Source organism: Dermacentor variabilis, unplaced genomic scaffold, assembly GCF_050947875.1.
Source record: "Dermacentor variabilis isolate Ectoservices unplaced genomic scaffold, ASM5094787v1 scaffold_15, whole genome shotgun sequence".
In the NCBI taxonomy this organism is placed as follows: Eukaryota; Metazoa; Arthropoda; class Arachnida; order Ixodida; family Ixodidae; genus Dermacentor; species Dermacentor variabilis.
In genome coordinates this window covers 1,381,739-1,400,304 of record NW_027460313.1, presented here as the reverse complement: position 1 = coordinate 1,400,304, position 18,566 = coordinate 1,381,739, and the positions used below count along the sequence as shown (strand labels likewise).

General features: G+C 43.9%; 1 protein-coding gene across 2 annotated transcripts in view; it reads right to left on the bottom strand.

Moving 5' to 3' along the window:
- The window catches only part of LOC142567985 (peptidyl-prolyl cis-trans isomerase-like 3), a 46,920-nt gene extending 35,428 nt beyond the window's left edge, over nt 1-11,492 (bottom strand). For both annotated transcript variants that reach the window (XM_075678080.1, XM_075678079.1), the window contains exons 1-3: nt 11,435-11,492; nt 11,241-11,315; nt 10,523-10,616 (exon numbers count right to left, since the gene is read on the bottom strand). In XM_075678080.1, the coding sequence (XP_075534195.1) occupies nt 10,523-10,616; nt 11,241-11,315; nt 11,435-11,437 (172 nt within the window). In that variant the 5' untranslated portion in view covers nt 11,438-11,492. The remainder of the gene's footprint in view (nt 1-10,522; nt 10,617-11,240; nt 11,316-11,434) is intronic.
- Nucleotides 11,493-18,566: the final 7,074 nt, after the last annotated feature.

The following is an 18,566-nucleotide window of genomic DNA, read 5'->3' as shown; positions in this document are numbered from 1 at the left end:
CTGATAGCAACCTAGAAACATTAACTCCACCTCCAATCCTTTTGTTACACGAGCATCTTCCAGCCAGCAAAGGATGAAGCCATCTTGTATCTATGAGATACGCAGCAATTTCTCTTTCAATAGGATAGACAGGTGAGCTAGTTGGTAATGCATTATTAGAAAACTTAGAAAATTCATGTAAGCAGCAAGTTGAAATTCAGTTGATCAAGATTAACTCCTCAAAATTTGCATTATAATCTGGGCATTGGGCATGAATGCCATGAAGGCGCTATTATTATTGAATTACCATGTTAGGCACTTCTTCACAGTGCTCACTTTTAAGTGATTTTATTTGTAAGCAAAGAGGGTCAGGTTGCTGTAGTAGACACTGTGTTGGCTTGCAACACTGACATCTGCAGGGCCCCTTATTCACTCTGTGTTCCAATACTCGCCGCAGATGGCTAAGTAGACAGCTAAGCGAACAGCGGACATCTTAAGTCTCGTTCTAATTCTCATGAAGATGTCGAAGTAGATAGTTTCGCGAAGACAGCATCAAAGTCAAAAACGATGCAGGCTACTTTCTGGTCCAAACAAGATGGCGGCTGAGCAGAACACTTGTAAAGCCAACATGAAAGCTGTCTGCGCACAAGAGAATATAGACACGCTTTCCTGCGCCCTTAATGTAAGTCACATTGTGCTTTTCACAGATTTGCAGGCATAAAGACATAAAATACAGATTAGTGTGTGCTTTCTTCAACATTTTTTTGTCACCGCAAGGTGGCGTCATGTTACAGAAGCGTCTTCCATATGTCTTCCAGGCAGTTCAGAATGCGTTCCATTACATGGCCTCGAAGCTGTCTCGGCTGCCTCTTTAGCTGTTTACGTAGGCTGTCTCCGATGCTGGCCAAAATTGAAACACGCCCTCAGTAGTCAGGAGCCAAGAGGAGAGAGCAGAATTAGTTCACAAAATCCACCATGTACACATCTAAAAAGTTATGCTTTTTTCATTATTACAATCTACAAAAAATTTTAACCAAGGCTACAAGACATTTTCAGTACATTTACAAAGCTTGATTCAAATAACTTCTTTCAGAGTCATTTACACTAACTCTAGGTATGTAGCTGCAATCAACACTGACACATTAAAGTAAATCATCACACACACACTGTGAAACACTAGCAGCAACAGCAAGAAGAAATTGAATGATTACAAAAGGAATCAACACCTGGTTTTCGTACTTGGGATGAGTTATGTTCAATGACCTTCGCTTGTGCCATAGAGTTTCTCACTACATCACCTAGAGGGAAATCTGGCACCACCGTCTATGGGAGTTTTCTATAAAGCACTGTGCCGTCATGGGAATGACAGTATATGGATGTGCGAAGTGTTGGCTGTGTTGGCTGTTGTTGTACGAGGCCGTTGTTTAAAACGTGGATATGGCTACACAGATAATGCATTCTTGAAATAAAATCTTCATAAAAGGTTTTCATTCACCCATATTGCATTTTTCAATAAAGTTTACTCACCTACAATACATAATGAAGTGAAGAAAAGGAAGAACAGATGACAAACTGTTCCAAAGCACGTTGGGAACCTTGTTGTCTGTCCTCCAACTTTAGCAGCGTGCTGATACTTTTTGGGTTTCATATATTGTACATCCAATCCCAAGTCTTCATAATTAAACAAAATGTTTCTGTATAATAATAATGCTAAAACAGCTCTTACTTGCTGTTTTAGTATAAAATGAATCATTGCAATAGACGGAACGGTGCTAGCCAGGCACGTCTTCATGGTGTCCGGGCTCTCCAAGAACGATGCCAATCTGCAGTCACCATATACTACCACCATTCCCGTGCATACAACAGCGCAACAGCGCCAGAATTCCCTCTAGGTAATATAGTGAGAAACTCTATGGCTTGTACCTTTTATGTAAATATGTGAAACATATAGGGAGACATAGCAGACAAGTTTCCATATGTGAGCCAGCTCCGGGAGTATGTACGCTATCGGCTAGCAAGATAGGTTGCTTAGAGACGAAAGCCGATGGTCATTTACAGCATGTGCAGGGTGTTTCGAACCGACAAACGGGACCTGACAAATGCTTCACTTCCCGGTCATCACTGCTCTCACCCTCATGTTGTCGGGGGAACTGGAAAAAAGATAAAAAGGCACACACCGGCAGTGGTCATTGCGAAGCTAATGCGCAGATGGAAGTCGCATTTCGCAGGCAGTCTTTGTCACATAGAGTAGGCCACTGCCTGTTTTCAAGCAATTACACGGCACATTCTCCTGCATGCAATTTGCTGGAGTGAATGGGCCGGGTAACAAGCAGATTACAAAAACTGAGAAGAAAAGCTTTTCCTGGCTTTTGTTTGTGTACTTTATTGCTGCTGTTTCTTTCTGCTGGTTCGTTTAGTTTCGTTTGTGTTTGCTTTAAAGTGAAGCCGCAATGCAAGGAGTGGCCAGAGGAAAACAGGAAAGAGCAAAAGGAACTAACAGGGCTGGCCGAGAGAAAACTCTTTGGTTGATTTGTGCCAACCAGGGGCGTAGCCAAAGAGAGGGGGGGGGGGCATATGGGGCTTCAGTCCCTCCCCCCCCCCCCCGGAAATTTTTTCGTGCTATCATGCACAACAACCCCCGACACCTGAAATGATTCTGGATTTTGACTAGAATGTATTTTTGACGCTCAAAAAATGATTTTGGCACGAAGATTGTGAACTTGGGCTGGATTTCGTGGCAACACCCATGCATCTGGCATCACAATGCAAAGAGCCCCATCCGAGCACAAAGTTTCAAGGGTGCTTTGATGGCTAGCAGGCTCATCGCGGCATCTCGCGGAGGCCGCGGAATCTATAGAGCGCATAGATTTCAATTCCGAAACTTTATGGGTGTAAAGATCACATAAACTTTTGATGCGAAAGGTGTACAGATATTTCCAAAGTCGTGCTTTAGATTTTCAATTCTGGATCTCTGTGGGTTTAATGTACTGATAAACATTTGACACCAAAAGTGCATTGCCTTTTCTAAAGTCGTACATCAGACCATACAAGGAGAAGAGCCAAATCAACGCACTCTCAGACAAGTTGACAAAGCGCACAGCGAGGTCCGATGAGACGAAGCATTGTGATGGTTCATTTGTGCCGTCATGTCACAGAAAAGAATATCAACATTTTTTTTCACCTGCGCCAAAGCATCCATGTCAAGACACTAAAGCCAGCAAAGGTAACTGTGTTCTTATTTTTTTTCTACTCTGACTTTTATTCACGAGGACCACATTGAGCCTCTTCAATTCTCTTGTTCTCGCTACCTGCAGGCTGCCACAGTCAGCCAGAGGTCATGCGTTTTTCATGTGTTGCCTTGACAACCGCATGGCGCACTTCTGTGTGCATTCGTTTTTTCCTGGCCGAGTGGATCTTGGCCTCACGGAGTTTTCGATGCATTCCGGCTAGCAGACGAGAAAAAGAAACAATGGTCGCTCGCCACCACCACTGTGGGGACTCGACGGATTGCAACACGTTCGCTTGAGGGCATCACCTTCATTTCGATGTTATCACAACCCCTCCGGAAAGCCTTTTGTCTCACCAGTGTAGGATAACGAGTAACATACATATTGTTCTCTGTGAACCAAGCATCTCACATTTTCTTCGACATTCCTTCGGTAGCCACATTATGTACCCAAAGTAGGCATTCGATTGTGGCCAACATGCTTTGTGCTTTTTCATTTCCGTGCCCCCGTCCCACAATAGAAAAGAAAAAAAGATATTGTTGCACCACAATCAGTGGTGCATACATTATTTCTGAAATAATAGTTTTCCTAAGGTGACATGCCTAATTGGTCCATATGGCAGCCATAATTTCTTTTTGTATTTGATCTGTATTGATAAAATTTAGAATGCATACTTAAAATAAGATTATACGTAAACCTATAATATTTTATAAATATTCGTGCAACAGTTGAAAAGTTAAGTTTCAGCCCTGCATCCCCCCTTAAAGAAGATATGCAAAAAGTGCAAGAAAGTGCACAATGTTCATTTGACAACAGTTGTTTGAATAGGCCAAAATAACAGAAGCACGTGCTTCAGCACTCGACATTGTCCTGAGGTGCTCTGTGCGTAACGCATCAGAAGGACACTGATCATGCATCAACATGTCAGCCAGATCAACATGTCTGTAGAAAGGCCTAGGTGTCATAACATTAGCATATCTCACGTCGGCATAATGCAGGCATTTCAAGAGATGGTGAATACTACTGCCACTGAGCTTAACAGGGTTTACTTGTGCCAATTAAAAGTTACATCAGGCAATCGATTTGAGTTAATTACCATGTAAGCCACTCCATGGCAATTTGAGTCAGGAGCAACATCACAACAAACTATGCCAAGGAGCAACTGTGACCTATCAGAGCCCAAAATGGCTTCAAAAAGTTTGACCATTCAGAATTACACTAGTACTGGATGTTCCATCTGTACTCTTCAAAGGATAAGACATAAGTTAACAAGGATGAATGACCATATCACCATAACACTCAAGCTTAAGGAAACGCTGTGTTAGCACAGTTGCTGCTACATATTGCTAAAAGGTATGGTTGTAAATTATCATTCCTTTTAACACTGCACTGATACTCATTTCCAACCAAGCTATTTTCACAACCAATCACATTTCTTTTTTTTTTTTTTTTGCATTGCTATCTTCCTGAGATAATAAAAAAATTTTAGACACTAGCATTTGCTGAAAGGAATTTTCAATCACACAGGCTTCCACCAGCACAGGAATCCTACAAATATGGAAGCCAAAGAAAGCATGGGGAAATTAAGCTTTTTTTTAAATTGAAATGTAGGATAGTTTGTGAACGAGGGTCAAATTAGCAATTCCGCTGGTATTCTTAATGAAGTAAACTGGAAATTAAGACAATATGTCACCAGTGGGCACCATACCTACAACTTCAGCATGATTAATGTGATGCTCTACCAATTGAGTTATGGTGGCAATGGTCCTCCACCCCCATATTTATTTTTTTTTTTTTTTTTGTATTTGAGTTGCGTACTAAAGCTAGCCCTGGAAGTTTAAGCGAGCATCGCTCACAACCATGGCAGTGGATATGGATGCATGTTTCAACCACAGACTTTCTTATAAAAATTGCCAGAGGGAACTCTGGTGCTAGTATCTACAGAAACTGCAAGCTTGACAGTTCAGCCAGCAAGGTAATGATGGTTAGTACATAGACTTGCCTGTCCTAAGGGCTCCAAATGGCTTTGCAACTGAGCAAATTTATAATTTTCAATAAAATATTGCGTTATACATGCAATAACTCGCAGTGGTTATGCATGTGCAGAGCCTTCTTGGTTTCTAAGTTTAGAAAGATAAGATTGCTTCAACATTTAGGCTAGTACAGGCACAGTGGCATGCCAACTATTTTTGGAGTGGGCGGGTAAGCCATATATAATATACGTATATAGTCATGTCACAAGAAGTCAACAAACACTGACACCTGACTGACACCTGACACTATGACTAATAAAAATCGGGCCCCTCAGTTAACCCTGTTTCCTCTCTTTTATAAAGAGAGGGGGGAGAAAGAGGTTTCAGTGACATAAGCCAGACCCCAACCGAAATGTTGGGAAAAAATTTACATTCTGTACATTTGTCTGTTCATTTCACATGCTTTTAAAACAACTGGATCATCCAGAGAAACATTCATTTGGTACACATATGTAAGGCTTGTGGTTTGGAAACTGATCTTTGCAGTACATGCCGCCTGGGATTGCTCTGCCGTCGCTACCCTGTCGGCATGGATGCCATGCCAACTGCTGTAAACCTGTATATGATTTTTCCCTTGACTTCTGCAGTACATGTTCGTTTTTCATACGCTTTACCACAGAGCCCAACATAGAAGGCTCCTGTCAAGGTAAGCGGAGTGAGCTGGTGCGCAGCACTGGTGGGTTAGGTAGACGCCGCTTTAGTGGTCGCAGACCAATAAACAATGAAACACTCTTTATTCAATTTGTTAATGACACATTGAACTATTGTAAAATATCCATTCGAGGTTATACAGAAGTTTACGTTCATCACGGGGCGAAGCATACTCCAAGCAGGCCCAGCTGGCACATACTGTAAAGATTGCCTTTCTTGATTACCAATGCAATAAAAAAGGCTATAGAATGCTTCAGTGAAAGTCATCTGTGTCACTGACAGATCTGGTTATCAATGACACATGATGAACCATTACAGTTTAGTGTTGCCAAAATTTTCTGAAGCATGTTGCTGAAGTGAGACCAAAAAAGTCACCAAAATTCTTGCTAGAATTGTCAAGTGGACTTTAGGAACATAGGTGTGCTGAAGCACTCCAATATAACCTAACGTTAAGTAAATCATCTACCATATTGGTCTCATGTTGGTCTAATGTCCGTCCAGGTGAAAGAAAACAGTGAATTTACCAGCAGGGTACAGAGGGCTTAAGCTTAACAAACGTATTTACCATAGGGTGGGCAAATATCCAAAGTTTCGAACATGAATAGTTGGTGCATAATATTTGTATTTGAAAATGAACTATTCGGGATTTTTGAATATTGAAGCTAACCAAATTTTTCGCAACAACCGACTCTTAAAGTCAGGTTACTGTTCCCTACATGCTGAACAAAGTATCGCAAATTATCAGAAGCAAAAGAACGGCACATTTTTTGAAGTGATGTAGAGACAAAATCGCTAACGCAAGCTTCGTTTTCAGTACTACGGTGGAAGTGTGGCACTGGTTAACACTCCTTGGGCTAGATCTTGTGCGCATACATAAATATCCAAGAATGTGGGCGTGGGAACTGCCGTTGCCGTCACACAATAAGTACTGCAATGCGCACATAATGCAAAGTTTGTGGCTTTGGCTCCCACTGTCAGCAAGTTGATTTTTTCCTCCAATTTCCCTTGATCTTCTAACTTTTACATTTCAGTCAAGAACTAAAAGCAATTTCTTCTAATCATCCCTTTTCTTCATTACCTGTTGGCTTTATATAGCTGTGCCTAACAACAAATCAGGTCTCTCGGCTCCCCTTCTTTTCGTCCGCTACACGACAACCGGTTATTTTTGCTTCTGATTTGTGAATTAGTCTCTTGCAATCTACGTAGTCACGTAGCAGTTTTATCTTTTACGTTACAACCAGTGATGTCCTTGTAACAGACCCTGTATTGTGTCTACAGCACACAAATACTCCATTAACTTTTCCTATTCCATAATTTTGGATATTTTTACCACAACTGTTTATTTAGCACTTTTGGAGAGTTAGTCATACAGCAGCCTGTCAGTCTTAGAAAGCTTGTTTGCCACCAGGCTCTAAAAGTGTCAAACGGCTATTCCTGCAGTTATCTTCACAGCAGTTGTAGTGATTTTGTGCTTAAAACAATCCTAACTGAATGTGATGGTTGACTGTCTATTCAGTATATACTAGCGCCCCCCACCCCATTACCTAATTATACCGAAATAAATATTCCTGCTGAAAAAATGTGCATCTGGGTTTGTCTGTTCCATATTGGATTTGATATTCAATACTTACTACATATTCGTATTTGATTCGTATTCAAAAAAGTTAATATTTGCCCACATCTAATATTTATTACATAACAAATGATGACAGCTTAACTTTTTCGTTGCAATCAGATAGGAAGGTTACAGATACGGCACGGTCCAGAAGAACACAAGCAATGTAGTTTTCCTAGCATGAAAATGCATTTATAATCTACATTATAACTAAATTTCTTGGGGCCCTCAACGTTCGTGGTAGGAGAACTATATTCTACGGAAGGCGCTCAGCCGCACATTGTTAACACAGCGATGACAATAACCGGACCTTTATACTATAGGTCAAACATTACATCTGCGTGCGTGATCTACCTAAAATCTGCCATGAAGTAGTGATTAGTCCCAAAGACATGAGCAACAGAAGCGATTTGTTCAGACGCGTGTAAACAAGCTAAGCCATTCTGATATCTATGCCTTTTTTATGCAGTCAATATGTCTTATTTACCTACATCATCTTCACCATCATCATCATCAACCTGTTTTATGTCCACTGCAGGATGAAGGCCTCTCCCTGCAATCTCCAATGACTTCTGTCCTGCACCGATTCCATCTAGCACCCGCGAATTTCCTAATTTCATCGCTCCACCTTGTCTTCTGCCGTCCTCGACTACGTTTCCTTCTCTTGGTAGCCATTCTGTAACCCTAATGGTTCAACGGTTATCTAACCGGAGCATTACATCTGCGTTCATCAAATTTATTTCTTTGGTTTTGGTAATATAGCTTACCGGGACGCTTGAGCGTGTCCACCAATCAAATGCATTTAGTGGCACCACTGAACCAACAGCGTTTAAACTCATTCGAATAGGCTTTCTACATAATAAAGAAACAAATTTTCTGAGCACATTGTAAATGGTATGATTACCAACATGTTGTAAAGCATAATCATAATCTGAAGGCTACCAATGTGAAGACAACCGTTGCTATGTAGTAATGGAGCCTATGCTCCATATAGCGAGTTTTGGCCGCTTACGTGTTGATTTTGTATAACAAACTACATTCTAGAAGATGAGCGAAACGTGAACAAGGTGAATGCAGGAGTCAACGTTTCGACAAGTGGACTTGTCTTCTTCAAGGCGACATATGCTTTCCTCGCCACAGTATATATAGGTGGGGTTCTTCTACAGTATATATAGGTGGGTACCTATATATACTGTGGCGAGGAAAGCATATGTCGCCTTGAAGAAGACAAGTCCACTTGTCGAAACGTTGGCTCCTGCATTCACCTTGTTCACGTTTCGCTCATCGTCTTGAATTGCCATCTCCCGCATTCCCCGTCTTTTCTCTACATTCTAGAAGGCCATTTTTGAAGCAACTTTTCTATCTTGTAAACCGCTAAAATATCGGCAACTGTTAATTCAAGTGACTAAAAAATGTCGCTGATTACCGTCGCTAAAATGTATCTGAATCTAACAAGAAAATCAACAAAATGGCAACACTGATTAAATACAGGTGAAGTATTAAAGCAAATCTGATTTTGTGCTTTCAAAGATGGTTAGGTTTGATGGCCCTAGAAAAAACTGCATGATGCAAGGGATGGCAGTTTAAACTTGTTTTGGACTGCCCACTTGCAAGGCACATCCCACAGGTGGTTCACACTGCCCAAGCAAGGGATATGTAATAAAAAAATTGTATATATGTGGGCCCAATTCTGAGAGAAAGCTTGGCATCAGCTGTTGTTTTGTTGAATTTGCCAGTGAGCAGCTGACAGTGCTCGCTTTTGAAAGTGTGTGTGTGGGGGGGGGGGGGGGGGGGCAAATGTCGATAGGCAAATGCTTCCCCGGCACACAGGCAACCGTGAACATATCCCACTCGATGTCCACGAGCACTCGACGTCACAACACCGCATGATGAAGAGCGCTCGCAGCAAAAAACAAACGCTTCGTGCTGCCTCTTGTTTCACCGCAAGACAACCTTTTACGACCAAATCAATGCAAGCAGTCTTGAGAGTACTGGGAACCTCAATGGCGCTATTGAGGTTCCCAGTATGACAGACCAACTAGCCCGAACCAGTGCTTTGATTAAGTCTTGAGAGACTACTGCCGATGGGTGGGGATAGGGATATTTACCAGCTGGAATCGAGTAGAGCCTGTGTGCTATACACATACCGATGATGAGTGCCGAACCAAACCAATGTGGCCGAGACTCCGCCTGCAGCTAGCGCAGAGGCCAGAACCCCATTATCAGCGGTTCAAGTGGCTTTCTGTAGACTCTAGAGATCTTGGCCGGGACTCCAGGCGCCGTATTTCTGGTTTTGAAAAGTGGGGGGAGGGCAAATGGCCAACTTTGCCCCCCCCCTACTCAAGTGGGGAGGGGGGGGGCAAATGCCTCCACTGCCTCCGGTAGATATGCCGATGTACAGGCAGATAAAGCATAGTAAATAAAGTCACAAAAACATGTGAAGTCATAAGCACAAAGATCAGACAAATCCATGTAACTACCCATCATTCCCATAGTAGCTGAACAACCGCAGCACCAAAATTACCTCTAGTCATTTTAGCAGTAAACTCTATGGTTTCAACTACAGGTGTCACGTAGTGCATGAATTCGAAAATAAAGACTGCCAGAGCGGAAGCCCACGCAATGCAATGAGTGAGAATCAGGGGAACAGATTGGTTTGATTTTTAGTAGCCCACATGCTTTCCTTGGCTTTATCATCTGATGGCTTCCTATGGTTGCTACTAAAAATCCGAGTCCCTCGGTACCACAATCTTCCTAGGTTCAAGGGTATTCGCAAGACTTTTCTTACACTGATTCACCAGTAAAACTAGAAGTCTAGAAGTTGATTAAGGATTTATTCAGCCTATGGTGCATTCACTGGGGGGGTCCGGTGTCACAACAAGCCCTTGGCGTGCACAGCTGAAGTAAAAATACAACACATACAAAAAAAGCATTCCACTTTACGTGAATGCAAGGACCTTGAGAAAAGAGCGCTCCCTGCGGCAAAAATTTTAAATTTTATTTTATTCTGAATTTACCTGTAGGGTCACCTGTCTGTACCATAAAGCCCTTGATGTTGCGGTGGAAGAGGCAGCCGTTGTAGTAGTCGGAAGCACAAAGTGCCAAGAAATTCTGCAATATACAATGAAGTACTAAGAATGAGCGTCCTCAGCCTCACGCTTTTCAGAAAGGCGAACAGTCGGAACAAATATAAACAATGATTTAACAGACACCTTTAGCGGGAATACCGAAACCACTCGACGTTCCCCACAGCTAGTTTCGTTTAATATGACTTCCCATCGAGAGCTACAAAAAAAGCTAAGGTTTACCGCACGCATCCGTAAGTATCGCTCAGGCTTTGATGACTCATCAACGCATTATCAGTTAAATCTACTAAGCGCTTTTTTTTTTTTTTTTGCATTGTGCACCCTCAACGCATACAAATCGCTTTATGCTTTAATCATACTGGCCCGGTCACAGAGCTGCTTACAGAAGTCTGTTGCTTCGACAAACAAAGAAAAAAATGAAAGAAAATGATTACGCGATGTAAGCGGTAAATTAATACTAGCGCTATAAATGTAAACAAATTATATTTGGCCCCAGTCCAACGCACGGTATTTCAGTATTTAGTGCACCTCGGCTATTCCAACGATGCAGGCTACTCTTCTTTAACTGCTATGAAAGCTGAAATGTCCATGTCCCTTGCGCATGATAACAAAACAACATGCAGTGGGTGCCGACTTCAAAAAAACATACCTCTGCTGCCTTCGGACATGTTTCACAGAACAGCTCGATCTTTATGTCACCTAGGTCTGTGTGCAGTGTAACCGACTGAAATGCAAAATATTTTAGCTACATTACATCTTATGGCATACATTAATGAAGAACTAAATGCGCATTTCAATGTAAAGGAGCAGAGAGTCTCGCTTTGACACGATCAAATTACGCACCATTCCAACCGCGCGTTAATTCTCTGCGCCGCGCCATATTGCCCATGGTTGCTGCTTGGAAAGCGTGCGTCTGCGCCATGGTCTGCGCAAATATACGGCAAGTCTACGGAAGTTTACGGTCGGCCAACGTCAACGCGCACTCGTTCTTTGGAAGAGTCAACGGAACCCTCTAAAAGAAGTTTGCACCGTTTTGGGTGTATATCTGCCACACAACAATAATCCTCTCTGCCTTGATGAATTTCCTTTCTTGAAAACGCCGCGCCCGCTACTTTCCTGTCGGGAATGCTATGTCATGCTGATAACGCTCATGCCATTCGTTACTGGAAAGTACCGGGCTCGCAGCGTAAAAGAAAGGAAACGCATCAAGGCAGATGACGATTATCGTTGTGTGGCAGATATACACTCCAAAGGGTGCAAACTTTTTTTAGAGTGAAGCCGGCAGTGATCTGCGATGATGACAGTGATCTAAAGAAAGGAAAAATGCTTGATTCTGCAACCCGTGATGGAGCATATGGCAAAGCTATAGTGAATTAGAAGGCTTTCTAGTTCACTGTAGCGAAGCGTCGAATCTGCCAACGCTCTACGCCTTATATTATTGGTGGAGTGGGGCATCCCCCGCACCTAGCGACGGCTGGCATAAACTTGATTTCCCAATCCCCATATTCCCCTCCCCTTCAGGCCAATAAGCCGCTCCTGCAGTAACTAAAGCTTGATCACCATCATCTCGAACCATATATATAAATTAGCTTACTGACACAATTCAACGCGTTCACCAATCACATGCCTTTTCAACACAATAGCGTTAAAGGCCCCGTGTCGCAGAAAATCCGGTGTCGGCGTCCGGCGCCGGCGTCCCCGTGAGCGAAAATTCCCGTCTATATTCGAAATAAAAAAACGATAAATTAATAGAAAATTAAAGTGGATGAAAAAACTACCTCCCGCAGGTGGGGAACGATCCCACAACCTTAGCATTCCACGTGCGATGCTTTACCAATTGAGCTACCGCGGCGCCGTCTCCCCGTCCAATTTCTTGGATATGTATGTTTCCTACAAAAATTTGTAGTAGAACCCTGGGAGTGTTAGCCAGCGCCACCACTCAGACCTTGGCGGCGGATGTGGAACATCCTTTCTGCATGCTTTCTGCCGCAGGCGTCACGAGAACGTGGTGGTGGCGCTGGTACACTTTATTGAAAACAGGAAGAGGAAAGGGGGACATGGCTGAGGGATCGGGCTCAAGTAATGCCCTGGGTGCTTGGCGTCCTCTGCCCAGTCCACCAGCATCCACCAGTTCAAGCTGTCGGTCGACGTCCTGGACCTGAGCCAGGCTGTTCAGTCAGTCTCGCTGCTGACGGGGGATGAGAGAACGGGAGCGAGGTGCATTCCCACATTACGTGTGTGAGTGTCCCTGTTTGTGAACAGAGCCTACATAGGTCGATTTCCTTGCCCCCTGTGATAATGTTAATGTAATTTGGGTGTGAGTATGTGTTTGTCTGGAGTCGCCTAAACGCGACCGCTTGCGTTTTATCGAGTTGCTTGGCTGGTGGTGGAAGCGCCCGACGCCTCAAGCGATGCCTATGGGCTATTTCGTGATAAGTCTCGCTGGGTTCCTCGTGTCTCTCCTCCTCGTTCACGCCGTCCGCATCCGCGGACGAGGCTCGGCGCGCGAGATCTCGAGCCAAACCATGTATTCCTTTCTCTATGGCCAAACTGTGAGCCGACGCGTTGCCGGGCACAGCCGCGTGAGCGGGGGTCTGCACGAGGGTTTTCCACCCGTTTAGGGGGCGCCGCGTGAGGACACGATACGCCTGTTCGGAAATTCTACCGCGGACGAAATTGACTATGGCCTGCTTGCTACCGCTGATGACGGTATTCGCTTCCGCATGCATGGCCATGGCAATCGCGGTCTCCTAGCTCCGCTTCCACCACTCGGCTAGCCGTGATTGTTGTGTGTTCTATCAATCCTCTGTTGTGATCCGCTACCACCGTGGTCGTGAGGTCGCCGCGAGGGTGTCACGCTGCGTCTATGTAAATTACTCCATCTTGCGAGCCGTAGCGTCGCCAAATGGCTTCACTACAGGCCTGCCGGCGGCCCTGATGGAACTCGGGGTCCATGCCGCGGGGTAGAGGCGGGGCATAAATATGCCCCCTGACCTTTCGCGGAATCGTCAAGTACTCTGTAACCTCGGCGATGGCCTCGAGGCTGAGCTTCCAGAGGACTGTGCGGCCAGCCGGGGTTAGCAAGAGACGACGGACTTGTGCTGTGTGGTGAGCGTCTAAGAGTTCCTCGATCGTGTTGTGCATGCCTAAGGCCTCTAGCCTTGCGGTGGCCGCGTGGCGCGGAAGGCCCAGGGCTACCTTTGTGGTTCTTCTGATCAGTGTGTTCAATTTAGCTAAGTCTGTGGCTGCGAGTTACACATATGGTGTCGAGTACATGGTTCTGCTGGTTATGTATGCCTGCACAAGTCGGAGAAGCTCGCCCTCGCCCATGCCGTGGTGCCGATTAGCCACCCGGCGAATGGGCTGTACTGTGTAGTTTGTCACCCTCTGGAGTTTAACATGAGTCCGCAGCGCAGCGTGTTCTGAAAGTCTAGCCCCAATATCTTGATACTGGGGGTCTCCAGGATGGTAAGTCCTCCGATCTGAAGCTCAAGGAAGCGCCTCCCCCGTGGTATTCCCCCGGGACAGCTACTTCTGCCGGGCTTGATCAGGAGGTATTCGGATTTTCCCGGTGAGCACGTCAGGCCCCTTGACTTCGCATAAGTTTGTACAACGTCGATGCCGCGTTGCATGATCTCTTGGAGAGTTTGTGGATCATCAGCCGCTGCCCACAACGTCACGTCGTCAGCGTAGAGGCTGTGGTGAAGCCCGGGGATAGAGCACAGCAGGTCCGGGAGCCCGCGCATCGCCGCGTTAGAGAGAAAAGGGGAGATGAATGACCCCTGCGGCGTGCCTTTTTGGGTGAAGGCAACCGGCCAATAAACCCACACATATGCTACCTGGAGGCATCAACGTTGCCAGATTCGAGACCCTCGTTATGTAATAAACAAGAAGAAAGGGGGATAACCGTGGGGCGCGATTTTTATTAGCCATATCATAAGAAGCCAACAAACACTGACACCACGAACAACATAGGGGAAATGACTTGTGCTTAATAAATGAAATAAAGAAACGATAAATTAATAAAAAATGAAAGTGGTTGAAGAAACTACTTGCGGTAGGTGGGGAACGATCCCACAACCTTCGCATTTCGCGTGCAATGCTCTACCAATTGAGCTACCGCGGCACCGTTTCCCCATCCACTTTCTTGGGTATTTATGTTTCCTAGTAGAACCCTGGCAGTGTTCCTCACCTGCGGCAAGTAGTTCTTTCATCCACTTTCATTTTCCATTAATTTATCGTTTCTTTATTTCATTTGTATTGTATTATGTATTAAGCATAGAATCCTTTCAAGGGCTCACGGTTGCGTTGTCGCATTTCATTCGTTGACGACTGTACATACAAGGACGAACTCGCGTACGCAGCCCACCAAGCTAATCACCACGCCATGAACATGCCGCACGCCATTTGCGAGCCGGATGTTTACATCATGTTGTTTACGATCAAGGGCATATAGCGCAGCCTTCTGTCTGGTATTTTGACTGGTTGCGATAAATCAGCCGTTACTTTTTCCAAAGGTATAGAGAGTGTGTGTGTATTTCATGCGTCACTCATTCCTTTATTTTCCGAGTGCGGTCACGTGGCACAAGTCATGCAATGCAGAGAAGCCGCATCTAAGGCACCGATATAGAGGCTCTCACAGATGAAGAAATGTGGTGATAACAGGGTGCCGTGCACTGCATTGCCACAGCTTGGCAGCTTCTGTATGTGGACGAGTGCACACACAAGTGCTTCTGAAATTGAAACCATCTTTTGTATGTAATATTTGATAAAGGCTTTTTCTTTCTCATTCACGTTTGCTGACTGCCGCGTACGTTTTGTTGCACTCTAAGAACAGTTTACACCTTTTGGCGTGCCCCTTCTGCCACACAACGATAATCGTCATCTGCCTTGATGCGTTTCCTTTCTTGAAAACGCCGCGCCCGCTACTTTCCTGTCGGGAATGCTATCATGCTGATAACACGCATGCCGTTCGTTACTGGAAAGTACCGGGCTCGCAGCGTTAAAGAAATGAAACGCATCAAGGAAGATGACGATTATCGTTGTGTGGCAGATATACACTCCAAAGGGTGTAAACGCTTCTTAGAGTGTAGGTGCCCTTACTGTACTGTCTACAGCAATGTCTTCTAAGAAAAGCTGCCACTGGCACATAAAAAATTATTCTGTTCATTGTAAAGCAACAATCTACCATGGATTTGTTCAATTATTCAGATATGTTTATTTTGTAATCAGGTAATCCTCAAGTTTCCCAGATAAAGTGGGTTGAACATGAACCTATTGCTGATGTTGCACTGGTTCTAGCTCTTGCAAGCGTGGGTCATGCTTTCATTCATAGTTGTGGTTCTAATACAATATGGCAGACCTCTATGCAAGGGTGCTCCTGCCAGGAGTGTAATAGTACAGCAACTTTAATCCTAGACCAACTGTGTACAGTATCTTGTTTTCCATTTGCTTCGTGCATTTTATTTATTTATTTATTTATTTATTTATTTATTTATTTATTTATTTATTTATTATCATATCCTCTAGACCCAATGGGCATTACAGAGGGGGTGGGTACATGGTTTACAAACAAAAAGCATTCAAGTCTATAAGGACAAGGACAAGATAAACAGACAGTAAGAGCAGCAAAATAAAAGGAATAAAAAACAGCAAAATTCGAGTCATTTTAAAAGATGATCTGTCACAGCGATCTTGAATGATGACGCATCGGCTAAGGTGGCGATAGAAGAGGGAAGGCGGTTCCACTCAGAACAGGTTTTCGGCATAGAAGAATGCAGGAACATGTCAGTGCGACAACGAGGATCAGCTACCTTATTGCTGTGATCAATACGGGAGGATAAGTACACTGGCTGCGAAATGAGTTGCTGATTCAATGAACGGTGATGGAACACTTCGTGGAATAAACAAAGGCGCGAGATGTTGCGCCCAGTTTGAAGGTTAGGAATGGTAAGTGACGATTTCATCTGCGAGACACTAGCGGTACGTGAATAGTTCGACATAATAAAACGGGCTGATCGATTCTGGAGGGATTCTATGGATTGAATGAGAGTGCGGTGTGCCGGATCTCAAACTGCACACGCGTATTCGAGTTTCGGACGAACGAAAGTTTGATAAAGCATTAATTTTAGGCGCTGTGGAGCTTGGAAAAAATTGCGTCGGAAATAACCGAGAGTGCGATTTGCATTACCTATGATGTAGCGAATGTGAGTATGCCATGACAAGTCATCAGATATGTAGATACCGAGATACTTGTATGTAGACGCGCGCTCCAGTCCGATGCCATTAATTCTGTATTCTGAAGACTTGAGGCATTAGTGCTTCACGAAAATGTCCTGTGCTTGCATTTACTGATGTTAAGGGTCATTAACCATTTATTGCACCATTCAGATACTTTATTTAGGTCAGATTGAAGGACAAGTGTATCATTAGGCTTATTTATTTCGCGATAGACAACGCAGTCGTTTGCAAATAGCTTTATACTAGAGTAAATGTTATCTGGAAGATCATTTATGTAGATCAAGAATAGTAGTGGACCTAAAACGGAACCTTGAGGGACGCCAGATTCAACTGGGCAAGGAGAGGAAGCGTGATTGTTAGCGATAACATATTGGGTTCGGTTAGATAAAAAGCATTCGATCCATTTGAGGATGCTTGGGTCACTTTTCAAAGTGCTGATTTTTAGTAGAAGTAGTTGATGAGGTACTTTGTCGAAAGCCTTAGAAAAGTCCAGAAAAACACTATGAAGAAAGGAGCCTCGGTCTAGAGCTGCTGCGATGTGATTAGTAGATAACAGAAGCTGTGTTTCACAGGAATAGTTTTTCCGGAATCTATGTTGGCAGGAGGTAAAAATGTCATTTCATTCAAGATATGAGACTAGATTAGAATAAATTACATGTTCTAAAAGTTTGCACGGGATACTGGTTAAAGAAATTGGTCGTTAATTGAGAGGAGAATGCGTGTTCCCGGATTTAAAAAGTGGCACCACTTTCCCGACCTTCCAATCTGATGGCAGCGTACTAGATTCAATGTACTGTGTGAAGAGGTATGATAGGAAAACTGAAGAGTAAACTTTCGTGTTCTTCAAAAACTTCGCATTAATTTCATCATCACCACATGAAGACGAAAGCTTTAGTTTCTCAATTAATTTAGCTATTCCTTCAAAGTTGACTACAATTGCATCCATAGGAAAGAAATCGGGATTATGCAGCTGCGGCGTGACAATAGCAGTTGTCTTTGTAAACACACCCGCGAAGACGTCATTCAGGACAGTACAACATTCCTCATTGCGCAGCACGTGCCCAGCAGAGTCAACAAGAGAAATGACACGGCTTTGTGCAGGTTTAACAAAGTTCCAGAACTTGGAAGGGTTGGTGGAAAGAAGACAAGGGAGTGTGCTCTCCAAAAAAAAAATATTTTGCCTGTTTGATAGCAATGCGATAGGAGCACAGATTATCACGATATACACGCCAGCGAGCAAGACTTTGTAGACTTCGCTAAACGAAAAAGACGCTTTTTTTGTACAGTAGCCTCTTTAACGTTGTGTTAAACCAAGGTGCCCGTTGTTTACCTAAAAATTTTTGTAACGGTATGTGTTTGTTAATGAGACTTGTAACTTTTTTTTAAAGGAAATTCAGTTTCCTTCCACTGTACGATCGAAAAATGTTGGAATGCAGCCATCCAAGAATAGTACAAGCTCCTTATTAACTTTCAATGCAGCGTGACAACAGTGCCTAGAACTGAGTGGAAACGATGGCTTGCGTGTGATCGCTGCATGCAATAATGCATGAATTTTGCCAATCAGACTTCAGAGAGCACCATGTCAAGGCCAATAGAAGTCAACGGCATACCCTCTGGTGCAAGAGGGACGACAGTGGCGCATGATGCTACACTAACAGCAAAAAATAGACCTGCAAATGAACCTCCCGAGCATGAAGACAACATTGTTCTGCTTGGCATTCAAGCCAGCTGGTCT